Below are 24,518 nucleotides of genomic sequence, written 5' to 3'. Positions count from 1 at the left end.
CCCTGTTGCTCCTAAGTCTTGGTTAAGGGTAGCTCCCCCCCCCTTTCAAAACCGCAACAAACAATAAAAAACCAATAATAAAACCTTCACAGCAACAGAACCTCACAAATTGTCCAGATGTTCATATATTGCTTTCCCACCCTAAGTTATTCCAAGGAGTTCAGTGCAACTTCCCTACCTACTGAACTCTTGGAACCAACCCTGTGAGGTTGCCGGGGCTGAAACTGAGAGACAGTGACTGGGGCGAGATGACTTGATCCACTTGAGCAGGTAAGTGGAGTTTGGAATTCCCCACATTTTAACCACATCCTTGAAGTAACCACCGCTAAGTTTCATTACACGAAAGGCTGCTCATTACTGTATTGTGAGAAATTGCAAGTTTCTGTAGAAAGCGCAAATCTCTTAAATAATATTATGCCATTCTAAAAACAGTATCGTTTTCATTAAGGATAACATGAAACAACACAAACAATGGGTACTGATCACCAGATACAAAGCAAAACACAATGACAATGTGTTTAAGGCATAAGGCTAATAGATATAAGGCATATATGCCATAAAGCATAAGAGATTAAGCATATATGCCATAAACCAAGGCATAAGGCATATATGCCATAAGCAGGGCTGGATTTAGGTTTGATGAGGCCCTAAGCTCCTGAAGGTAATGGGGTCTTTTATATGTCCAGCTGTCCTTTGTCAACAAGAAATTTTCACTGTTTTTTTGTGTTGAATATATGCTATATGGTAATTTATGGACCAAATAGGTCCATACACAACACAACACACTGTTGCTGTATGTAGGTTCTATTTTAATTCTTTTTTATCTTATATTTTGGAAATGTACATCCAGGTTTTTTTCTTTAAAAATTTTTTGGGGGCCCCAAGAGAGTGGGGCCCAGAGCTATAGCTTGTTAAGCTTATAAGTAAATCCAGCACTGCTTTCATTGGAGGTTTTTAAACAAAGGGTGATTGCCATCTGTCATGGAAATATGAGCCAACTTCTAGGGGCTGAGGTCCCTTCACCCCCTCAATAAAATATTTGAGGTGGCTGCCCCCCATGTTAATGGGCATTGCCATTCAAATGGTGTGTATATGCCGTATCATGTGATCAATTATGTGGGGGGGCCTTACCTGCCCCCCTATAATATTCAAGTTGGCACCCCTGGTCATGGATGTTTTAGTCAAGATTCCTGCATTGCAAGGGGTTGAACTGGATGACTGGGTTCCTTCCAACTCTACAATTCTATGTTTCTATTAAAATGTGAAAAAATCATTCATAATAAAGCTTGGGCTACTATCACTCCTTGCACATAGAGGTTAGATGTACAGTGGCACCATAACATTATCAATTGTGCAAATGTGTGTATGTTTTAAAAAGAGTATACAGTGGTACCTCTGGTTACGAACTTACAGTCATACCTCATGTTATGTTTGCTTCATGTTACGTTCTTTCAGGTTACGTCCTGTGGCAACCTGGAAGTACCGGAAAGGGTTACTTCTGGGTTTCGCCGCTTGCGCATGTGCAGAAGCGCAAAATGATGTCACGCGCATGTGCAGAAATGGCGAATTGCAACCTGCGCGTGCACAGACACGCAGACGCGTGTTGCATTCTTTTCATTTTGCGAGCGGGCCTCTGGAACGGACCCCGTTCGCAACCAGAGGTACCACTGTAATTCGTACCAGAGGTCCGTTCTTAAGCTGAAACTGTTCTTATCCTGAGATGCACTTTCCCTAATGCGGTTTCCCACTGCGCGCATGCCTCTGGTGCATGATTTCCGTTTGCATCCTGGGGCAAAGTTCGCAACCAGGAGCAGCTACTTCTGGGTTAGCGGAGTTCGTAACCTGAAGCTTTCATAACCAGAAGGGTTTGTAACCAGGGGTACCACTGTATAGCAGGCATGTGAATATCTAGTTCAGGATGAGGAGAGGGTGGGGTGTTTAATCTCTTACCCTTTGATCTTTTATCATTGCCTGAGGACACCGTTTGGTAAGAGGAATAGGAGTGTTTGCTGTTCCACTCATGCTTGGCTGAGTCATCTCTGGAAGGGTATAGGAACCTGGGTGAGAGTCAAATTACAGTTCCAAACAATATGCCTGACAAGTGGCAGTTTTTATTGGTGGTTGCCTCATCTCCTTAATGTTTTTTGTCCCCTGGGCTTGAGATGACCCACCTCAGGATTATTTTATTATTTGTTATGACATTTATATCCCACCTTTCCTCCAGGACAAAAGGGAAAAACATGCTAAGAGGAAGGCATGCTTGGCAAACCCTCACAGTGATCAACTCCCACCCGGAAACCAATGTCCCCACTGTGGAAGGACGTGTGGCTCCAGAATTGGCCTCCACGGTCACTTACGGACTCACTGCTAAAACCGTGTTTATAGAAGACAATCTTACTCAGCTACAAGTGATCGCCAAAGAAGAAGAAGAGATTTCATCCTTGCAACAAGCATGTGAGGTAAGTGAGAACCTGTGACTGACTCCAAGGCAGCCACAGGCAAACTTGGCCCTCCAGAAGTTTTGGGACTATAACTCCCATGATCCCTAGCTAACAGGACTAGTGGTCAGGGATGATGGGAATTGTAGTCCCAAAACATCTGGAGGACCGAGTTTGCCTATGCCACAGTGATCCATGCAACGGTCACCTCCAGGCTTGACTACTGTAATTCGCTCTACGCGGGGCTGCCCTTGAAGCTGTCCCAGAAACTCCAGCGGGTGCAGAATGCTGCAGCGAGGCTCCTCACGGGGTCTCTGCCATGGGAGCATATTCACCCAGTGCTTTTCCAGCTGCACTGGCTCCCGGTGGAGTACAGGGTCAGATTTAAGGTGCTGCTTTTGACCTTTAAAGCCCTTCACGGCCTAGGACCCTCATACCTACGGGACCGCCTCTCCCAGTATGCCCCACGGAGAGCCTCAAGGTCCATAAATAGCAACACCCTAGTGGTCCCGGGCCCTAAGGAAGTTAGATTAGCCTCAACCAGAGCCAGGGCCTTTTCAACACTGGCTCAGGCCTGGTGGAAAGCTCTGTCTCATAAGACCAGAGCCCTGCAGGATCTGATTTCTTTCCGCAGGGCCTGTAAGACAGAGCTGTTCCGCCTGGCATTTGGCTTGGAGCCAATTTGATTCCCTCCCTCTCTTTTTTCTTTTCCTTTCTCCTGTGATGAGGCTACATTTTAATATTTTAATGTTTCAATATTTTAATGTTGTATTTTAATTTTGTTTTTAAGTTGTAATCATTCAACATGTTTTTATTATTGCTTGTTAGCCGCCCTGAGCCCGGCCTTGGCTGGGGAGGGCAGGGTATAAATAAATATTATTATTATGCCTGTTCCAAGGTCACCCACTGAGTTTCATGGCTGATTAGGGGATTTGAGCCCTGGTCTCTCAGGGCCTAGTTTGTCAGAGATTTTCTGAGGCGTCTTGCCTGCCTCTGAGAAGCTATGAAGAGCTCCTCCTCCAGAGCTGAGCCTGACAATCAGAGATCTGTTCCACCTCACCAGTTTTGATCATGATTAGGGGATCGCATCCAACTCAAGTACGTTGACAGAGTAGAGACTTGCGGTGCAAATCCTAAACATTGTACTGAGAAATAACTCCTATTGTATTCAATGAGCTCAATTACTTCCAGGGACGCGGGTGGTGCTGTGGGTTAAACCACAGAGCCTAGGGCTTGCCGATCAGAAGGTTGGCAGTTCAAATCCCCGCGACGGGGTGATCTCCCATTGCTCGGTCCCTGCTCCTGCCAACCTAGCAGTTTGAAAGCATGTCAAAGTGCAAGTAGATAAATAGGTACCGCTCCAGCAGAAAGGTAAACAGCGTTTCCGTGCGCTGCTCTGGTTTGCCAGAAGCGGCTTAGTCATGCTGGCCACATGATCCGGAAGCTGTATGCTGGCTCCCTCGGCCAGTAAAGCGAGATGAGCGCCGCAGCCCCAGAGTCGGCCACGACTGGACCTAATGGTCAGGGGTCCCTTTACCTTTATGTGAGATTAGGGCTGCAGCCTAGGAGGCCTTGACTAATTATTCATGTACCACCAGGCACAACATCCTCCAGACATTGCTGAACTACAACTCCCATCTTCCCTGACCATTGCTCACTCTGGATAGGGCTGATGAGAATTAGGAGCACAACAACATGGAGAGGGTAACCGGTCCCCCGCCCTTGATGTACACAGCACTGCCCAAGGTCCCTGGTTCAGAGGCAATACAATAGGGAGAGAGACAACCAAGGGATGGGTGGTGCAAAGGATGAGCAAGATTTTTCTTCTTCTGAAACTGGGCCCCCTAACTTTGCAACGGAAGCTGGTTTCTTTCCCCTTTCTGTCTTTTTTGTTGTCTGTTATTAAAGACTATAGGCAGCATTGAGTAATCAAAAGACATATTAGCAGAGGTGTTGAAGGTTGGTCAAGTTTGATGAGGCACCATTTCCTGTGCAACCTTCTCTCTGCTGCCTCTGACAAGCTGTCAAGAGCTGCTTCCCCCTCAGAGTTGAGCCTGAAGATCAGAGGGCTGCTCTGCCTCATGCGATCATGAACAAGGGATCACATCCAACTCGGGTACATTGCCAGGTGGATAATGCACCCTGCTACTTTAACTTTCGACCGAGGGAGAATCAAGGAAGGCACAGGCCCAAATTCCCGATGCAAGGTAAATAACGGCTTACCTATACAAATGGGGAGTTTTCTAAGTTGTTAAGGAAAGCAACTGTGGGGATCTCGCAAGTCAAAGACATTGTAGGGAGTGTTCAAGTGACCAGTCTTCACTACTTGGTTTCTGCATTAATGTGACTAAGGTATGCGCTTCCCCATTTTTCTGCCATGTGTTCAAATGTGTGTTAAATATTGAGTGCCTTCTGTTTTTGACATCCTTCTTCCAAGTGGCAAGTCTTCTTCTAGAGATGGAAGCACATGACTTACCCCCAAAGAATACTGGGGACTGTAGTCTATACCCCACAGAGCTACAATTCCCAGCGCCTTTAACAAACTACAGTTCGCAGGATTCCTTGGGGGAAGGCATGTGCTGTAAATGTGCTTTAACTACATGGTGGGTACGCAGCATAATCCATCAAACCTCTGGGAGAAGTGATTTTTTACCTGGCACTGGAAAGATGGTAAGATGGGAGTACAGTGGTACCTCGGGTTAAGTACTTAATTTGTTCCGGAGGTCTGTACTTAACCTGAAACTGTTCTTAACCTGAAGCACCACTTTAGCTAATGGGGCCTCCTGCTGCCACCGCACCACCGGAGCACGATTTCTGTTTTCATCCTGAAGCGAAGTTCTTAACCTGAAGCACTATTTCTGGGTTAGCGGAGTCTGTAACCTGAAGCGTATGTAACCTGAAGCATATGTAACCCGAGGTACCACTGTACATGTTACAAAAGATTTGCCCTTTTTTGGTCTCTTGGTGCATAATGTGCAGCTTCACATACCTGTGATGTGGCCTTATCGCTCCTTGTATTTCACAGACAGTGAGCTGTCACCATCAGTAACCAAGGACTGGGGGAGAGGAAGAGAAAGACACACTACGGCAGCATTCATACCTCTCAGCTAAGTTCAACAATAGTCACACCATACATTTAAAGCACTCTTACACCCCTTGACCGTCATGAAGAGCCTTGGGAAAGGTAGTTTGGTAAGGTTGCTGACCTTCCAGAGTTACAAACCTCTGCACCCTTAACTAACAACCATTCCCAGGATTCTCCATGACTGCTAAAGTGGTAAAGGAATGTGGTGTGGATAGGACCAATGTATTTTGGGTAGAAATACATGGGACAGAGGCAGATTTAGGGGAACGTGATCAGTTTGGCCACATTGGGTGGGGAGCTTCAGGGGGGGCCCGCAGGGGGCTCAGCAACTATTATGTAGAATGGAAGGTGAGGTAGGGGCGCGCTGAATTTTGGCGCCCCACAGGGCACTATTAAAATTGGAGACCCCAAAGTCCACTTCAGCATGGGGAGATGCAGTTTTAGTCAGGAGAGACCCTCAATCTGCCATAAAGTCGAGTTTGGCAGTCCCTGCCTCTGCAGTAATCTCATTTTACAGCTATAAAATCACAGGCTTGGAGGAAACTGGAAAAAAAAACATACACAAAAAACCCTGTTTAGTTCAACCCCTAACTTTTTACAGTATGTTTGTCAACTTGAGCTTCTTGGAGTGAAGATGGAATACAAATTTAGATAGAAAAAATATATGTTTTATTATTTATTTATTTATTTATTAGACATATATACAGTGATACCTTGGGTTGCATACGCTTCAGGTTACATACGTTTCAGGTTACAGACTCCGCTAAACCAGAAATAGTACCTCGGGTTAAGAACTTTGCTTCAGGATAAGAACAGAAATTGTGCTCCGCTGGCGCGGTGGCAGCAGGAGGCCCCATTAGCTAAAGTGGTGCTTCAGGTTAAGAACAGTTTCAGGTTAAGAACAGACCTCCGGAACGAATTAAGTACTTAACCCGAGGTACCATTGTATTAACAATACTTAATTGCCAACGCCTCTCTATTTCCTTTTAGAAGACTCTGTGGTTGAGTTGTGATGCACGCACGCGACATGACGGATTGACACATATGAGAATTGGAAAATAATTTGCCCCCTGACGAAACTGACTAGACTGTGAGGGTTTTGCTATTTCCTGTGGAACCCGCATCAGTTCTGTCATTTCAGTTATCTGTTTTAACAGGTGTAGGTGCATGTCCACACGAGTAGGCTAGCAATTATGGATGTATTATTTTCTGTATGTTCAAAAAACAATAATAAGGTGTCAGGGTGCTGTCAGTGGCTCCCGGCCGGTTGCCCAGGAAAATATAAAGACAAGGAAAAGTTTCTTACAGTCCTTTCTTTTTTCCGGGTGTGCAATTAATCGTGTTTTAGTTTTAGCCACAGCTAACAGTGAGATGAATGATGTAGGTTTTAGTGGAATCTGAACAGTAGCAAAATGATTGCACAACGCTGATTGCAACAACGCAGGATGGAATGGAAACTGTTGCCTCCTTACACCCCCAGTCTCTTGCCCTGCCAGACTGCCTGTTCCCTGAGACACCCTAAGGAGTGTCTTTTCTGTGTCTCCTCTGTGATCAAAGCATGGCTGGTTGAAGCATGAAAGAGGACTTTTTTTTCTGTATCTGTCTAATTTGGGAACCATCTTTTCTCAAGAGATGCATTCTCCCACAACCCTATTTTTACCACACATTTATCTTTTTTTTATTATGACATTTGAATGTGCTAGGATTGTCTACAGCCTCTAAGATTCATGTGCACACAAACATCTGAGTCACTCTGTACTCTCACCTTTCAGTCTGTGTTTTGATCTCCTTATGAGTCACTGTATAAAAAGAAGCTCTCTGTTTTTTGATAGTTTCACTGTTTTTAAAAATTATTTCTACTTTTTGCTGCCTGCTATCTCCATGTGTGGAGGAGATTGCCCTAATGCCCGAGTTGAAGTGAGAGTCAACTGCCATTTCTTTTGACCAGTATGTGGAATATCAGAGCAGAGTCATCTTGTTCAGGCAAGAAAATGTTTTGGGTCAGCAATATCAAAAGCACAGTGTTGACTTTGATGTTGCTGACTTATATTTTGCAACACAGGGTTTGGCTTGTTTACTCAAGAAAATGTATTCGGCTGGCTGGCCACTTGCAGGAAGCTTATCTGACAATAAATCTGTCTGGGGTGATAAGATATTGCTGTTTTTAATTGCCTGTTCCTATGTAAGTTCACAGGAAGTGGTTAAGATCAGTCCTGTGTTGGCCAAGTCATCTTTCAACTCATCTTTGCTTACAATCCCATTTAATCACACCAGCAACAATTCCTATATCCACTGATTCCCCAGGAAATATCTCTGTCTCTCGACCAGTAGTTTTAGCACCTTATAACCAGGGCAATAATGTTTCTGGGAGCCGAGGGTCTGTTCCATGTGATAGCATATTACTTCCCCCAAAGAATCATGGGCACTTTAGTTTACCTCCTTGACAAAACACAGTTCCCAGGATTCACAACCCTAGTTTTCTTTCAGATGTATTCTGCCATGAAAGCCATACTTTAAGACTATGTGGTTCCTTCTTGGCAGCACTGTCACTGAACCATGATTCCAGGGGGCAGTAATGACCTTCAGCCACACTGGCTGGGGATGATGTGAGCAGGAGTAAAATGACAACTTGGAGTGGCATGAATTCCACATCCCTCTCTTACATAAATCTATGGTGTGACTAGATTAACAACAACAACAACAATTTATTATTTATTATTTATACCCCACCCATCTGGCTGAGTTTCCCCAGCCACTCTGGGTGGCTCCCAATCGAGTGTTAAAAACAATACAGCATTAAATATTAAAAACTTCCCTAAACAGGGCTGCCGTCAGATGTCTTTTTAAAATAGGATAGCTGCTTATTTCCTTGACATCTGATGGGAGGGCATTCCACAGGGCACTAGGGCTTTTCCCAAAGTGAAAATGTGGGCAAAGTTGTTGACCTTTATTGCCGATGCCATTCCAGGATATCTGGAGCCCTATCTAGAGCTCATTTTTGGCAGTTTCTGATGTTGGTTTAGAAATGGATCACAATGTGGGACTATCATTCATTCAGGGCATTGTTGGGGGCAGCTCAGAGGGCCCAAGCCCTGGTTAGAATCATAGAATTGTAGAGTTCGGAGGGACCCCGAGGGTCATCTAGCCCAACCCTCTGCAATGTGAAATCTCAACTAAACTATCCATAGCAGATGGCCATCCAACCTCTACCTAAAAACCTCAAATACGATAATGTAGATCTAGAAAGGGGAAACTGAAATGATCAAGGGGTGGGGCTGGAGCAATTCCTCAGTGCAGAAAGATTACACATTTTCAGTTTTTTAGTTAGAAAGGGCTCATGAGCCAGCGTGGTGTGGTGGTTAAGAGTGGTGGACTCGTAATCTGGTAAACCGGGTTCGCTTCCCCGCTCCTCCACATGCAGCTGCTGGCTGACCTTGGGCTAGTCACACTTCTCTGAAGTCTCTCAGCCCCACTCAACTCACAGAGTGTTTGTTGTGGGGGAGGAAGGGAAAGGAGAATGTTAGCCACTTTGAGACTCCTTCGGGTAGTGATAAAGCGGGATATCCAAACTCCTCCTCCTCCCCCTCCTCCTCCTCCTCCTCCTCTTCTTCTTCTTCTTCATAATTTTGAGGGAGCACAAGCGAGGCACTCCCACACAGGGATCCCCCCCTTTCTGCTCCTTGGGGTCTCTGGGCCCCAGAGCCTAGCCTCGCCTTGCCCCCATGCGCTCGTCCCCCTCACTGAATGGCTGCCTGGCCAGAGTTGGAGCGATGCACCTACTAAGAGCCAGATCAGCCAGTCAGACTTCCCCCTGTGTGGGGGGGGGGCAGGCAGGTACCGTATTTTTTGCTCTATAAGACTCACTTTTTCCCTCCTAAAAAGTAAGGGGAAATGTGTGTGTGTCTTATGGAGTGAATGCAGGCTGCGCAGCTATCCCAGAAGCCAGAACAGCAAGAGGGATTGCTGCTTTCACTGCACAGAGATCCCTCTTGATGTTCTGGCTTCTGAGATTCAGGATATTTTTTTTTCTTGTTTTCCTCCTCCAAAAACTAGGTGCGTTTTGTGGTCTCTTGCGTCCTATAGAGCGAAAAACATGGTAGGTGGTACAGTGCAGCCCCATGAACCCTCTGTGCCCACATGTCAGCGAGGGTTGGCCTTGTGCAGCAGGTTTTGTTTACCCTCAATGCCCAGCCCCTGGTCCTACACATTGCGTGTGCACTCACACCCTCGGCACCAGTGAAGGACGCAATACAGCTGGTATCGGGCACTGTGGGAAGCAGGATGGATAGGCCTTTGTTCAGATGCTCTCATACTAAGCTTGTTCTCCTATCGCTGGCTCTTGTAGATGACCTGCTCAGACAAGCTCGACGGCATCGCTTCATCATTGGGTCTGGATGTGTTGCAATCCTCATTCTAGTGGGAGCTGTGATAGGGCTCGGCTTTTGGGGTAAGTACCTTAAGGCCTAAAATTACCCACATGCCCACAAACTGTACTTAATGGAGCACCACAAATTGTCCTTTACTGCCACAGTGAGGCTCTACAGTGGTACCTTGGGTTAAGAACTTAATTGGTTCTGGAGGTCCGTTCTTAAGCTGAAACTGTTCTTAACCTGAGGTACCACTTTAGCTAATGGGGCCTCCCGCTGCCGCTGCACGATTTCTGTTCTCATCCTGAAGCAAAGTTCTTAACCTGAGGTACTATTTCTGGGTTAGCAGAGTCTGTAACCGGAAGCATCTGTAACCTGAAGTGTCTGTAACCCGAGGTACCAGTGTATATCCACTCAGAGCAGGGGCTAGGGAAGCACCAGGGCCACTCTGGTCAAACCACACACATCTTTCTCAGACTTGACATCATATACTATGCCAGGGAGAGAAAAGTTCAAGTTGCAACTTTAATTTCTAAAGCTGTAGCTAAAAAGAAAAGTGTCTGCTCCCTATTTGTCATTTGCATCAAAAAGCCAGCACTTTGAACATACCACTTTTTGGCAACAGAAAACGGCAAGAGTGAAAAAGTGCCAACTGTACTCTTTTTGAACACCTCTGAATGGAAGGTCGGCAGTTTGAATCCCCTCGATGGGGTGAGCTCCTGTTGCTCTGTCCCAGCTCCTGCTAACCTAGCAGTTCGAAAACACACCGGTGCAAGTAGATAAATAGGTACCGCTGAGATGGGAAGTTAAATGGGATTTCCATGTGCTCTGGTTTCCATCACAGTGTTCTGTTATGCCAGAAGCGGTTTAGTCATGCTGGCCACATGGGAGGGAGGGAGGGAGAGAGAGAGAGAGAGAGAGAGAGAGAGAGAGAGAGAGAGAGAGGACCCTTCATGTGTCAATTCTGCACATGACTCTGTTTGCAAGACAATGCCTCCATCTGGACATAGCTTCCTGATCCAGCATCAGGAGAGTTGAGAACAAACAGTCCAGGACTAATCATGTCTACTCAGGAGTCCTATTAAATTCATTGAGGCTTACTCCAAGGTAAGTGGAGTTACCTTCTTACCTGGAAGTAAGCCCCCATTAAACTCCATGGGACACACTTCTGAGTAGACATATATAGGATTGAACTGTAACCTTACCAATTTGAATAAAGGGGGTTGTTTTCCTAGGCATTCTTCCCCCACCCCCATATTTCTCTCACTGCACAGAAATTTTGCAGATTGGCCTGGTCTAATTGTGACCAGTTTGAGATGTGTGGTGAATGGGACTCGAGAATAAAACTGCTGCCCTGTGCACCGCAGCATGAGTCACCTGGCTGGCACTGCGGGTGGCGCTAGAGTGAAAATGGTGCCCCGTGCGACTTACGAGTAAAATTCCTTTTTTAAAAAATGCCCCCCAAATTGCAACTGGACATTCTGCTGTGATGTCTGCAACTTATGCAGTTGTGGAAACAACTGGTTCAGAAAGCAAGCAGCAAATTTCACTCATGAGGGAAACTGGTGGTTGTGTTGGGGAAATTCTTCTTAAGGACCTCAGAAAGAAAGCCTTGCATTTCTTTTTATATGATAAACATGCCCCTTGGTTTGTTTTTTTAAGAGTCAAAACTAATCTGAGCAGGAAGGGGAAAGATAATGTTAGATAGCACGATCATCACCACCATTGTCAGCTCATAGGTCCTAAAATAGTCAAACCACAAGAATGCGCAAGGAAATATCTCTTGTAGAAGTGCCGGGTGTGTTTGGTTATGAAACCAAAGAGCAGTGCAAAACACAGTCAAAGAGGTTTCAATTAGGCACCCAAATATAAATTATGGGAAATAGCCTCTTGTTCTTAAGCAAAATAGCTCAGCCTCTCAAAGCAAACCTTCACTATCTTTTCACATTTGTTCAGATATGATACTTCAACTGGTTTCGTCTCCGTCCTCTTATAAATATTCTGTTCTGCAAGCTGTAGAACTACCAGGCAACCAGTAGCCAAGTCTTCATGCATAAAAGCTTAAATTCATTGCATTTTTTTTTAAAAAAATGGAAAGCATATTCTAGCAGGGAGTCCTTGGAGCACCCCACAATCACTTAACCTTGACTCCCATAGGTTCAAGTCGGGGGTCACAAGCAAGAGACTTCAGCCAGGAGATAGAAGCAAAACAGCGGCCTGTAGGCCTGATATTTATTGTTGCAACAAGACATCCCACTACCACAAAGACGAAGCGGCCAGAGGCCCCAAACAAGGGTTTGTTTTGTTGTTTAGTCGTTTAGTCGTGTCCGACTCTTCATGACCCCCTGGACCAGAGCATGCCAGGCACTCCTGTCTTCCACTGCCTCCCGCAGTTTGGCCAAACTCATGCTGGTAGCTTCGAGAACACTGTCCAACCATCTCGTCCTCTGTCGTCCCCTTCTCCTTGTGCCCTCCATCTTTCCCAACATCAGGGTCTTTTCCAGGGAGTCTTCTCTTCTCATGAGGTGGCCAAAGTATTGGAGCCTCAGCTTCACGATCTGTCCTTCCAGTGAGCACTCAGGGCTGATTTCCCTAAGAATGGACAGGTTTGATCTTCTTAAAGTTTCCCATAATATATCTTAGGATGCATCATCAAGATATCATAGATATGTCACAGAAAAAGGTGTGGTCTCAGGTAGAACCTGAGATCCAGACATGTCCCTGTCACTCAAATATAGTCTTTCACACTTACTCTGTCACAGTACAAAGGAAAGCATTTACAGTTCCCTGGTCCCTGAGTCAAGTCAAATACTTTGTCTTGTCTGGGCTTCATCGCACTGTGGGGTGGGTAGGCATTGTGATTGAGTTGGTTATTTGTCTAACACTCTTGGGGCAGGATATCACCCATCAGGACTACGACCTGTACATCTTGGGGATGATGGTGGGCTCACTAACCTCTCCCTGGGTCCTAAATGCCATTTGAACTGAGAAGATGGATACAAGTGATTTCTTATGAATTTCTAAAGTTTTCCCATTGAGCCAGTACACAGATACATTTATCAGTGAATTGTTACGTTAGGTATTGACACTTTCCCTATTTTCCTTTGTTGGAGACCTGGGGCTCAGTGGGGAGTCCTGAGCCAAGCTTGCCTTGCAGATGCAATGCCTTTGCAGATATTTGGCGGTATTTTTCTCTTGACACTAGAGGATTTGGTTTTTCACAAGTGAAAAGGAGGGGAAGTACCTCTGTGTGGTATGTGTGTGAGTGAATCTGTTTGGTAATGTGCAGCAAGTCACACCATCAGTGAGTAACGGCTGCAGTTCTTAGTGATGGGTTGGTTTGATACTACAAGCCCTGGAGTGCTGCTGACATTCTAGGCACGGGTTCAAGAGGTTTTTCTTTTGTCCCTTGCTTTCCACGGAAAACATGCTACTTAGCGCAGAAAATTGTGATGGACGTTCGTTACGATTCAGTGGCACACAGTGGGTTTTCCCTGGGAAAGTGGTGGTGCAAAAGGAAAACCTCTCCGGCTTGTGCCCAGAAAGCATGGGTGGCATAGACTGGTTGGGCGCAAAGGAATGGTGGGAGGAGCCAGCTGGGGAAGCAGCAAGGGGAAAAGGCTCAGAGCCCAGGGATTGGTAGTGGGACAACAATGATGAGTGGTTGGAGGGAGAAGAGGGAGGAGACTAGGAAGAGGAGGTGTCAGAAGCTGGAGAGGTAACCGGGCTTAGTGAGCAGGAGGAGCCTGTGGCAGAGAGGAGGCCAGAATCAGAGGCAGAAGCTGAATCAGAGGAGGAGGGAGAACCAGGAGAGATAGGAAGAGGGCAGAGGAACAGGGAGTGTTATTACCATGGCTAAATTGATTACCCTCCCTGCTGTAGCAGATCCCAGAGTGGGTTAGAAGTACTTAAAATCCAGGGTTAAAAACCATTAAAACAGACTGCCATTGCATGAATAGGGTGGACCCTGAAAACATCTCAGATCTCGAAGGTTAGGGTAAAGAGGTGCATCTTCAGCATTTGCTGAAAGCTTTACGAGAAGACAGGTGTACCTCCCTGGGGAGGGAATTCTGCAACTTGGAGGCTGTAGGTGGAATTACTGAGAGGGCCCCCTCTGCTGATCTTAAATTTTCTTTTCTGCAGATCCTGCTTTTTCCTGTTCTGGGTGGGGAGCCTGTGTTGCCTGCCTTTGTTGATTGGTGGCTGGCGGCCCACCCCTCCTCCTTCCTATGTACAGGAGGAAGAGAATGGAAGTTGTGGTGGCAGTGACAAGACCCTGATAGAATACCAGGGAGCCACCATGGTAATTGCCCACAAGGCCCCGGAGGACATAGCGATACTGTGTGGAAACTGTGGGAATGCTGAGGGTTTGCTGGAGAGGATATATTATTAATAGCCTTCCTAACTTGTGCTAGCAAGTTTCTTCACTTTGTTGTTGTTGTTTAGTCTTTCAGTCATGTCCGACTCTTGGACCAGACCCCATGGACCAGAGCACGCCAGGCACTTCTGTCTTCCACTGCCTCCCGCAGTTTGGTCAAACTCATGCTGGTAGCTTCAAGAACACTGTCCAACCATCTCGTCCTCTGTCGTCCCCTTCTCCTTGTGCCCTCCATCTTTCCCAACATTAGGGTCTTTTCCAGGGAGTCTTCTCTTCTCATGAGGTGGCCACAGTATTGGAGCCTCAGATTCAGGATCTGTCCTTCCAGTGAGTACTGAGGGCTGATTTCCTTCAGAATGGATAGGTTTGATCTTCTTGCAGTCCATGGGACTCTCAAGAGTCTCCTCCAGCACCATAATTCAAAAGCATCAATTCTTCGGCGATCAGCCTTCTTTATGATCCAGCTCTCACTTCCATACATCACTACTGGAAAAACCATAGCTTTAATTATACGGGCCTTTGTCGGCAAGGTGATGTCTCTGCTTTTTAAGATGCTGTCTAGGTTTGTCATTGCTTTTCTCCCATTCACTTAGCAGAGTGCATTCCCCTTCTTACACAATAGAAAGCTGGTTGCAAACTCGTCTGAATTTCTTAAGACAATAACCAATTCAGCTGGATTGTTCAGACTGAGATATGTTCTAATATTCCTGGTAAGGCCTCTTTTAAATCCCTCCTAAAAGAATAAAGACACCACCAGTCTTATTCATAAGTAACAAAAAATAGTGTTACTTATGATCAGGCAGAGCACAGTGTGATCCCTGAAGGCAGGCTTACGGCTTAAAGTTACAAACATATACAAACAAGTTTATCCCCATATGGGAGATAACCTGGGGAACTGCTGTGGCAGCCAGCAGTACAGTCCAGGTGATGCAGGAAGCAGGCAGGACAAACAGGAAGCTCAAAAAGAGGAAGGTAGCAGTGTGACTTGGCCTTTTACCAGGTCTGGAAAGGTCACACCCACCTTGTAGTCACATGCAAGGAAGGAAGGCCAGGAGGAACAGGAAGTTTCAACTGACTGACCAAACATTCCCTTACATGTCCACTCTAGCAAAACAAGGAATGTTATACTTGACTGCTCCCAGTGGATTACATCCCGCAGGAACGATGGGCAATTACAATGGCATGTAATGCCCTAAGAGAGAATATTATGAAAATGATATACAGGTGGCACATGACACCAGTCAAGCTTGCAAAAATCTATCATTTGCCCGATAATAAATGTTGGAAATGTAAAGAAAATGAAGGTACATTCTTTCACCTTTGGTGGACGTGCCCAAAGATTAAGGCTTTCTGGGAGATGATCTATAATGAAATGAAAAAGGTATTTAAATATACCTTCCTGAAGAAACCAGAGGCCTTCCTCCTGGGCATAGTCGGCCAATTGGTGCCAAAGAAGGATAGAACTTTCTTTATGTATGCTACAAAAGCAGCAAGAATACTCATTGCAAAGTATTGGAAGACACAAGATTTACCCACCCTGGAAGAGTGACAGATGAAGGTGATGGATTATATGGAACTGGCGGAAATGACTGGCAGAATCCGAGACCAGGGAGAAGAGTCGGTGGAAGAAGATTGGAAGAAATTCAAAGACTATTTGCAGAAATATTGTAAAATTAATGAATGTTAAAATGATGTTGGATTGAAATTAAGCGGTCTTAGTAACAAGGTCAATAAGAGTATGTAAAAATGGATTGATAACGGATGAAAATATATAGTTATAATATGTTGAGATATAGAGCTAAGATAAATCAAAGAGGGTAAGGATTTGCTGAACTAACCATGTGAATGGGAATACAAAAAAGGGAGGTGTGAGGAGGTCAGGGAAATAAGCAAATGAAATTTAAGACATGAAAAAATTGATTTGTTTTTAATTTTTTCTATATATATATTTTCTGTATTTTGTATCTTTTTTTCTATGTATTTTTGTATTTTTTGTAATTTTCTCTTTTTTTCTCTCTTGTTTTCTTTTTATTCTGTAATTTTCTTCTTTTTGTAAAACTTCAATAAATATCTTTAAAAAAAATAAATAATGGCAGCCACCCTCCCCACACTGCTCATTGAAGGAGCACCCAAAAAGGGATCCCAGGGCAACGGTGTCAGTATCAAGCCCATTGCAGCTGCTGACACTGGGTCTGCCTGTCCATGCTGGAGAGACTGGAACTGCAAGACGCACAACACCAGAAATCTGGTCTAGGAAACATTGGAGGACAAAAGAGAAAACACTCAAATGGAACAAGCCAGCCCATACTTTTGCATAAAAGATCGCAATTCCAGAGAAAAGGACTAGTGTGGCAGCAACTTTTCTGTATTTCCAACAACATATTTTCTTTTCAAATAATCTTAAGCATACCATTATCCTTATCTTGCTAATCGCCTAAATAGTCATGCCTTTTAAAGTTTTTCAGATGAAACAAGCTCTGGCGAAGGCACAAACCTGCCCAGGACCCAGCAATGGAACACAGCAGACCAGGACCACCCCAGAGCAGTGTCAGACTTTGCGGCAGTTTCTGTGCAAGCCACACGGCAATCACATAGCAGGTAACACCTGAGCTTTCAGTAGCCTTTGGATGATAAACAGGAATACAGGCACAATGATGATCCAGCTGAAGTCAAAGGCTTGCAGATCCCATTGATTCCAATGAAAAGGTTGCAAAACATGTGATTAACAAAAGAACTGGTTCAAGTAAACCAATATGAGGTTCTGCCTGGGGGCAGGTGGTGCTAGATCAGGGGTCGCCAACATGGTGCCCTCCAGATGTTTTGGAGCACAGCACCCATCAGCTCGCATGGCCAATGGTCATGGATAATGGAAGTTGTAGTTTTCAACATCTGGCGGGCATCGGGTTGGCTATGCTAGCTGTGTAAAAAAAAACCTCAGGACACAAGCCCATTGTACAATTTTGCATAAAATCTGCAGGTGCTAACATATGTAAAGATGCAGATTTTAGGTATGCTTTCAGAGAGACAGCCATCTTGTAAGCACAGTAAATAGCAATATAGAAAACTGCTTTTGAAAGAGGGAGTGGAGGTTCAGAGCCTAAGGGATGCCCTCTAACAGCACACCTGGCTTCGTGGTTTTTTCTTCTTCCAGAGAATTCAGATTGCAAGCTTTGCCCGGAAAACTGGCAGCGCCATGGAGACAAGTGCTACTGGATTTCCAGAGAGAAGGGAACCTGGAACAAGAGCCAGAATGACTGTGCAGCAAAAGACTCTAAACTTGCTGTGATACAAAAACAGGTGGAATTGGTAAGTCCTGACTAATAACTTTCTTTTCATAGAATCATAGAATCATAGAGTTGGAAGAGACCACAAGGGCCATCGAGTCCAACCCCCTGCCAAGCAGGAAACACCATCAGAGCACTCCTGACATATGGTTGTCAAGCCTCTGCTTAAAGACCTCCAAAGAAGGAGACTCCACCACACTCCTTGGCAGCAAATTCCACTGTCGAACAGCTCTTACTGTCAGGAAGTTCTTCCTAATGTTTAGGTGGAATCTTCTTTCTTGTAGTTTGGATCCATTTCTCCGTGTCCGCTTCTCTGGAGCAGCAGAAAACAACCTTTCTCCCTCCTCTATGTGACATCCTTTTATATATTTGAACATGGCTATCATATCACCCCTTAACCTCCTCTTCTCCAGGCTAAACATGCCCAGCTCCCTTAGCCGTTCCTCATAAGGCATCGTTTCCAGGCCTTTGACCATTTTGTTTGCCCTCCTCCAAACATTCCAGTTTGTCAGTGTCCTTCTTGAACTGTGGTGCCCAGTTGTTGGTTTTGTTGGTGCGTGTAGTCAGTGTTTTGTTTGTTGTGGCCGTAGTTACTAGTATGGCGTACGCTCGCCTCATTTTTTTGCTGTGGCGTGGATGGCAGCCATTTTGTGCTACCGTCCACAGCCCATTCATCATGATACAAGTACTGACACCTCTTTATTTTTCTTTTTATCACAGTCAAGCTGGGTTTTCTGCTGTTTTATTTATTTGATGAGAGGGACGCGGGTGGCGCTGTGGGTTAAACCACAGAGCCTAGGGCTTGTCAATCAGAAGGTCTGTGGTTTGAATCCCTGCGATGGGGTGAGGTCCCGTTGCTTGGTCCCTGCTCCTGCAAGTAGATAAATAGCTACCGCTCCAGTGGGAAGGTAAACGGCGTTTCCATGCGCTGCTCTGGTTCGCCAGAAGCGGCTTAGTCATGCTGACCACATGACCCGGAAGCTGTACGCCGGCTCCCTCGGCCAATAAAGCGAGATGAGTGCCGCAATCCCAGAGTCGGCCATGACTGGACCTAATGGTCAGGGGTCCCTTTACCTTTATTTATTTGATTTTAGTCGCTTCCTGTGAAGCGCTTCAACGTGATTTCGCCACACAATTAAAACTTATAAGACCAATTGCATGTATAAAAAGAGTTTTAAACTCAATATAGATGCCGAGTGAGAAAAATATCTCCACTTAGAAGATTTGTTGAAGGTAGAAAGTATCCCTCAGATGCCCTGAAGAATGTAGAGATGATGCCTCTCTAAGGCAGGCTTCCTCAAACTTGGCCCTCCAGATGTTTTTGGCCTACAACTCCCATGATCCCTAGCTAGCAGGACCAGTCGTCAGGGATGATGTAGCTAGCAGGACCAGTCGTCAGGGATGATGGGAATTGTAGTCTCAAAACATCTGGAGGGCCGAGTTTGAGGAAGCCTGCTCTAAGGTGTAATAGGAGGGACTTCCAAAGGGTCATTTCAAGCCTCTGTAAACTGAGGTAATTTTAGTCCCTGACATCATATGGAATGCAATGTGTTGGCCCTGTAGCCAGCTGCATTTCTAGTGGGACATTTTTTGGCCGGGGTGGGGTGGGGGAGGCACATAGTGCCAGCAAGTCCCTGCACTCTACTTACTGGTTGAGAGGATGTGAAGGCCAGGCCAGACCAGGCCAGGGAAATGGAAAGGCAGTGACCTTTTCTTCAGAGCATGTGTTACCTTATATATTGGGTTATGAAAAGGTCAAGCTATCAGACGATTTAGTATGAACACCAGGAATTAAATGACTGGATATTTTTTATGCTGCATGAGAAAAAAGGATGATAAGGATACAGCGAACAAGGGAATGCTGAAAGGTGTAAAACAAACAAAATAGTTTATGCTATAACTAAGAAGTTGAAAACTAGTGTTCAGCTTTTGTTTCCCCAAAATAATCATCTTTTAATCTAGTATCACCATACCAATACAAAAAAAAAAAAATAGTTTGAGAAAGAGTAAGTGCACATTGCAAGACAGCCACAGTCAAGCCTTTAGGAGTGGTGCTGAGAATAATATGTACAACTTTCTTGTTGAAGTCAATGGGATCCAGTCCACAGCTTTGTAAAATGTTTACTGCGTAATAGACTTACACGCTTACAAAAATGCTTGAACGCTTTCTGACTGGTAGGCTCACAATACATCTTTTCTGAGAGAGAAATAGGCCCCTTTCCCAAGGTTTCCAGGTTTCCCTAGAATTAATGTAAAAAAATTAAAAAGTGGTTACCTCTCCTTCCTTTTTCAAATGCAAACTGCAACCCCCAAATTTGCCAAACTCTTGTGGATTATTAAGAGTCTCTGCAACTGAGTTAGAATGGAAAATGTTGACACAAAAACCTGCAGTGTCAGGAAGTTGGCAAAAGTCACAGCTGGGAAATTCCTTTGAAAGATATTTGTGTTGCTTCATTTTAAGAGAATCTTGGCGGCGGAGAACTCTTCTTTTGTCAGAGGGTTATTCATAGGGAGAGAAGTTGGTTACCGTGCTCAGAAATAAAGTCTGATTAAAGCATGATGCCACCGCAGTGATTATTGCATCATTTCCAGAAAATTTCCTGTTCATGTCAAGAAGACACATGACTGCTCTGCTTGGCTGCTCTGCTTTTCCAAGAATATTGCAGAGGCGAGAGCTTTCCCCCTCCCAAGGTACAATCTCCAAGAGGTTCACACAAGCAACCAGGCTTTTAAAAAGCCTTCAGTTGTTGCTATAAAGAGGCTTTTTCCTCCCTAATTGCACTTGGGGAGGGGCAATTTTGGAATGATGGTCGTAGCTGGTAAGGGGTAATGCAGCATGTGGTTCACAGAGTCACAATGGTGGCCCTATCTTCCTATGAGAGGTCGCTCCAAACAGCTGAGCAGAGTTGGGGGTGCGTGTTGTGAAATCTGCCATTGTTCAGAAACAGAGCCTAAATGTGAGGTCTATCTAATCTCAGAACCAGCTGCCTTAAAGGTCAATCTATTAATGCATATTTCTAGGGTTGCTATATTCGGAAGAGCAAAAAAGGAGGACACCTTTGCCTAAATATGGATCACTGTGATGACTCTCATTTTAAACACCCCTAGTATATGTAGGATCTAGAAGTTGTGATATATTGCTGGTAAAGGTAAAGGTAAAGGGACCCCTGACCATTAGGTCCAGTCATGGCCGACTCTGGGGTTGCGGCGCTCATCTTGCTTTACTGGCCGAGGGAGCCGGCGTACAGCTTCCGGGTCATGTGGCCAGCATGACTAAGCCGCTTCTGGCGAACCAGAGCAGCGCACAGAAATGCCGTTTACCTTCCCACCGGAGTGGTACCTATTTATCTACTTGCACTTTGATGTGCTTTCGAACTGCTAGGTTGACAGGAGCTGGGACCGAGCAACGGGAGCTCACCCCGTTGTGGAGATTCGAACAGACAATCTTCTGATCGGCAAGCCCTAGGCTCTGTGGTTTAGACCACAGCGCCACCCACGTCCCTATATTGCTGGTAGCAATGTTCTTAACTTTAAAGGGCCTGCCAGAGTAGAGCCATGGGCACTGTAACCACTGGCGGAGGAAGAGGAGTGCAGGGGGAGTGCACCGCCCCCGGCAGTACGATACCGATGGGGTGCCATCGCAGCTGCCCCCTGCCTGCACTGGGTGCCATGCCCCCAGGATGTGTGCCCTGCCTCCCAGACGCGTGCCAGCCCTGCCCCCCGCCTGCTCTTCTCTCCCCCCCCCCCCGGTGCCAGAGAATGAAGCTGTGCCACTGACTGTAACTAAAAATGCCCATGTGACCACAACGCTGGCCTACAGCCCTGATCCTCATTGGCCCTGGGGAAGAGGGCGTGTTCATGCTGCGGAATGCTCCCGTTCCATTCATGAAAAATGGCGAGGGATGGGAGTGCGACACTTGGGGCTTTTAAAATTGCTTTTATTTTTTTAAAAAATTCTTGGATTACTGTAAACAAACAAACAAAACACCCGGATATTTGGGCAAATTTTAAAAATTTGGCCAGGCAGAAATTTTAATCCTGAAAAATAGGGTGTGTCTGGGAGAAAGAGGACATGTGTCAACCCTACAACGTCCTTCTCTTATCCTTGACAGGATTTCATACGTCATAAAACTGATGGAGGTCAACTTCTGTGGATTGGAGTGACCACCATACCCCCTGCTCATGAATGGTCTTGGGTCGATGGCTCCCCACTAAATGACACACTGTGAGTATTTCCATCCTACAGTTTCATACTGTTTTTGGCTGGAAAGGTGTGTTGGTTCTTCTACCCGCAGTGTTATTCTGCACCTCCTCTACACTTTTCTTCCATTTTACTGTACAGTTATCTACCCTTTGAGATCATTATCTGCTTCACGACACTTGGTTGTGCTGACTTATCTTTAAATATGCAGACATCAAAGGCTCAAACCATGATAAGAGCAGATAATTCTCTCTCTCTCTCTCTCTCTCTCTCTCTCTCTCTCATTTTCTCCTTTTTCTTTTCCTTCCTTCTTTCCTTCCTTCTTTTTCTGATTGCCATTGAAATGGGATGTTATTGTTCTTGTTATATTGCTAATATCCTGGCTGTGGAATTCACATCTGTGGAATTCACAATACATGAATTCACAATACATGTAACGATTTCACTGTGTGGGGAGCCAGTAGGTCAGTTACACTCTCCAGTCAAATTGCGATGTCTTCCATACATTCTAGAAGACCAATAAAGAGGAGTAGAACAACATCATCAAAAAAATGCCACACCAAGAGCAAGAAACAGAAGCAAGAAAACACACATTACACAGTAAGCCACACATAAACCACACATAAAGCAAACAAGAAAACTCCAACAGGGGAAACCCCCTCCCCACTTCAACAGAAAGAAAAAGGCACAGAAAAAACTCCAAGCATTTGTATCTGCAGCACACCTGCACATCAGCATTGAGAGAGCCACTGTAGTGTAGTGGTTAGAATGTTGGACTGGGACCCAGGTAGACCAGAGTTCAATCCCCTCCTGGCCATGAAGTTCCCTGAGTGAATTTGGGCCAATCTCTGTCTGCCTCGCAGGGTTATTGTGAGGGAAAGAACCATGCACACTAGGGCGGTTCATAAAAATCTTTTTTTAAAAAAGGTCTTATCTTACTACACTAGGGATTATATAGCTATATCTGAAATTTCATGCATATCGGTTAATGTCTTGACCCTCCTCCACGAAAATAGCTGTTTACTTGGCCGTTTTCCTCTGTCGTGAAGGTGGAAATTTCAATTCAGTGGAGCAGGGTCGAGATATTAACTGATATGCATGAAATTTCAGATATAGTTTATATAATCCCTAGTGTAGTAAGATAAGACCTTTGGAGCAGGCATTTAAAAAAATAAATACATTTACGAACCTCCCTAATATACACCACCTTGAGCTCCTTGAAGAAAAGTAATAAGAATAATTAAAGAGAAAGGAACTGATGCTCAGTTCCAGAAGCTTTGTTCATGATAGCTAAAAATGGACAGTGCACATTTGGAAACTCAGTTTAGGAATATAAAGGGGGTGGGTGGGAGGAGATGCCATCGCTATCAAGGTGAAAAAGCAGCTTTGGCCTTCCTGTGACAAATGCTCTTTGCTTGACTTTCTCCTCTATTCTGCAGATTGCAAGTCACAGGTCTTGCTGAAGTGAACAGCTGTGGGATGCTGAAGGGGAAGAGAGTTAATTCCGAAGCCTGCAGTGCCATAGCCAAGTGGATCTGTGAGACGGAAGTTCGTCTGGTGTAAATAATAACAAAAGAGGGAAAGACAAGACATGGGCCCATGCAAGAATGATGGCAAGATCCTGCGATGATTGTCCTGACACGTGCAGCTGAATCAAAGGGGGAAAAGATTGCTTTTGAGACAATGCTTGTTCTTTGTGAAAAGCGCTTCTATGTCAAAATCAGTGGGTCTTTTAAAACTTTGCAGAAGTGTCCCTGTTGGGTGTGATTTGTTTCCAGAAATTCTGGAGACAGTGTTGAAGTCCAGGACTGGCCACAGTGACTCACCCACTTAGCTTGGAAGAGGTGGAACATGGAAAGTGAGAATTTCCATACCCTAAGTTACATCTGAAATCCTTGGATACCCTTTGCAAAGTGGAAATAGTAATGTTAGTGCAGTGGTTTCTTGCTGGTCTGGGGGGGGTTCTTAGAAAATGCCCAAACCTGCCCACCTTCTGGAGCTGGACAGACAAATTAATGGATCACGTAAAAGACACAGTCCCCCTTTAACTTCACCCTACCCCTTTTCTGACAGGTGTAGCTCATGTCATGAGGGAGTAATCCAATTAAATTCTCATTTACAACCAAATTAATACAGTGGTACCTCAGGTTAAGTACTTAATTCATTCCGGAGGTCCGTTCTTAACCTGAAACTGTTCTTAACCTGAAGCACCACTTTAGCTAATGAGGCTACCTGCTGCTGCCGCGCCGGCGGAGCATGATTTCTGTTCTCATCCTGAAGCAAAGTTCTTAACCCGAGGTACTATTTCTGGGTTAGCGGAGTCTGTCACCTGAAGCGTCTGTAACCTGAGGTACCACTGTATAAGTTGCATTTCCTTTTGCATTTCCTTTGTCAGCGCTCTCCGACCATGGCAATGCGGCTTCACTCCGCAGGAGAAGCAGTCGACTCTCAGCACCCCGTCCTCCGTTCTGAAGCCTTTAAAAAGGCTCCTTCACAGGTTGGGGGGCGCAAATGGTGCCCGCCGAGTCACCAGGTTCACAGGCTTCACCACCTGTGATTTTTAAGGGTCCCTGCGTCGCCGCAGCAGTCAGACCCAATCCTGCGGAGCCGATTCCCTCCGGAGCTCAGAGAGAATCCGCCATTAGCCGATGGCGCTAACCCGGAAGTCCTGTTTCCCAGAGTTTCTAAGGGAGGACGGTGCTGCTGGCAGGGCTGGAGGAGGCGGGCAGTGGCTGGAGGGCAGCTCCTCCAGCGGGGAAGAGGTG

The 24,518-nt window shown here is 45.4% G+C and overlaps 2 protein-coding genes across 4 annotated transcripts in view; one reads left to right on the top strand and one right to left on the bottom strand.

Moving 5' to 3' along the window:
* The window catches only part of LOC310757220 (C-type lectin domain family 2 member D-like), a 97,880-nt gene that overhangs the window by 28,776 nt on the left and 44,586 nt on the right, over positions 1–24,518 (bottom strand). The gene's annotated exons all lie outside the window — the stretch shown is intronic.
* LOC310757193 (killer cell lectin-like receptor subfamily B member 1B allele B) lies at positions 4,336–24,108 on the top strand. 2 transcript variants are annotated; one of them, XM_083602439.1, is made up of 6 exons: positions 4,337–4,645; positions 9,869–9,970; positions 16,726–16,866; positions 17,420–17,574; positions 21,665–21,777; positions 23,193–24,108. In XM_083602439.1, exons 1-6 carry the CDS (start codon positions 4,528–4,530, stop codon positions 23,314–23,316), a joined length of 753 nt encoding a protein of 250 aa, XP_083458565.1. In that variant the 5' UTR covers positions 4,337–4,527; the 3' UTR covers positions 23,317–24,108. The 2 variants fall into 2 exon arrangements, with proteins under 2 accessions (XP_083458566.1, XP_083458565.1); XM_083602440.1 differs by lacking the exon at positions 9,869–9,970 and having other exon boundaries at positions 4,336–4,645.

Source organism: Podarcis filfolensis, assembly GCF_964270895.1.
Source record: "Podarcis filfolensis genome assembly, chromosome: 2".
Lineage (NCBI taxonomy): Eukaryota > Metazoa > Chordata > Lepidosauria > Squamata > Lacertidae > Podarcis > Podarcis filfolensis.
Note: the sequence above shows the minus strand (reverse complement) of the source record. Positions and strands in the feature narration are given on the sequence as shown.

What these genes read in the sequence shown, in the direction of transcription:
- LOC310757193 (XM_083602439.1), top strand. Translation starts at nt 4,528, where the DNA reads ATGAACAAGGGATCACATCCAACTCGGGTACATTGCCAGGTGGATAAT. An exon ending in GATAGGGCTCGGCTTTTGGG is followed by an intron (nt 9,971 to 16,725) that starts GTAAGTACCTTA and finishes TGCCTTTTAAAG; the next exon opens with TTTTTCAGATGAAACAAGCT. An exon ending in TCCCCACTAAATGACACACT is followed by an intron (nt 21,778 to 23,192) that starts GTGAGTATTTCC and finishes TCTATTCTGCAG; the next exon opens with ATTGCAAGTCACAGGTCTTG.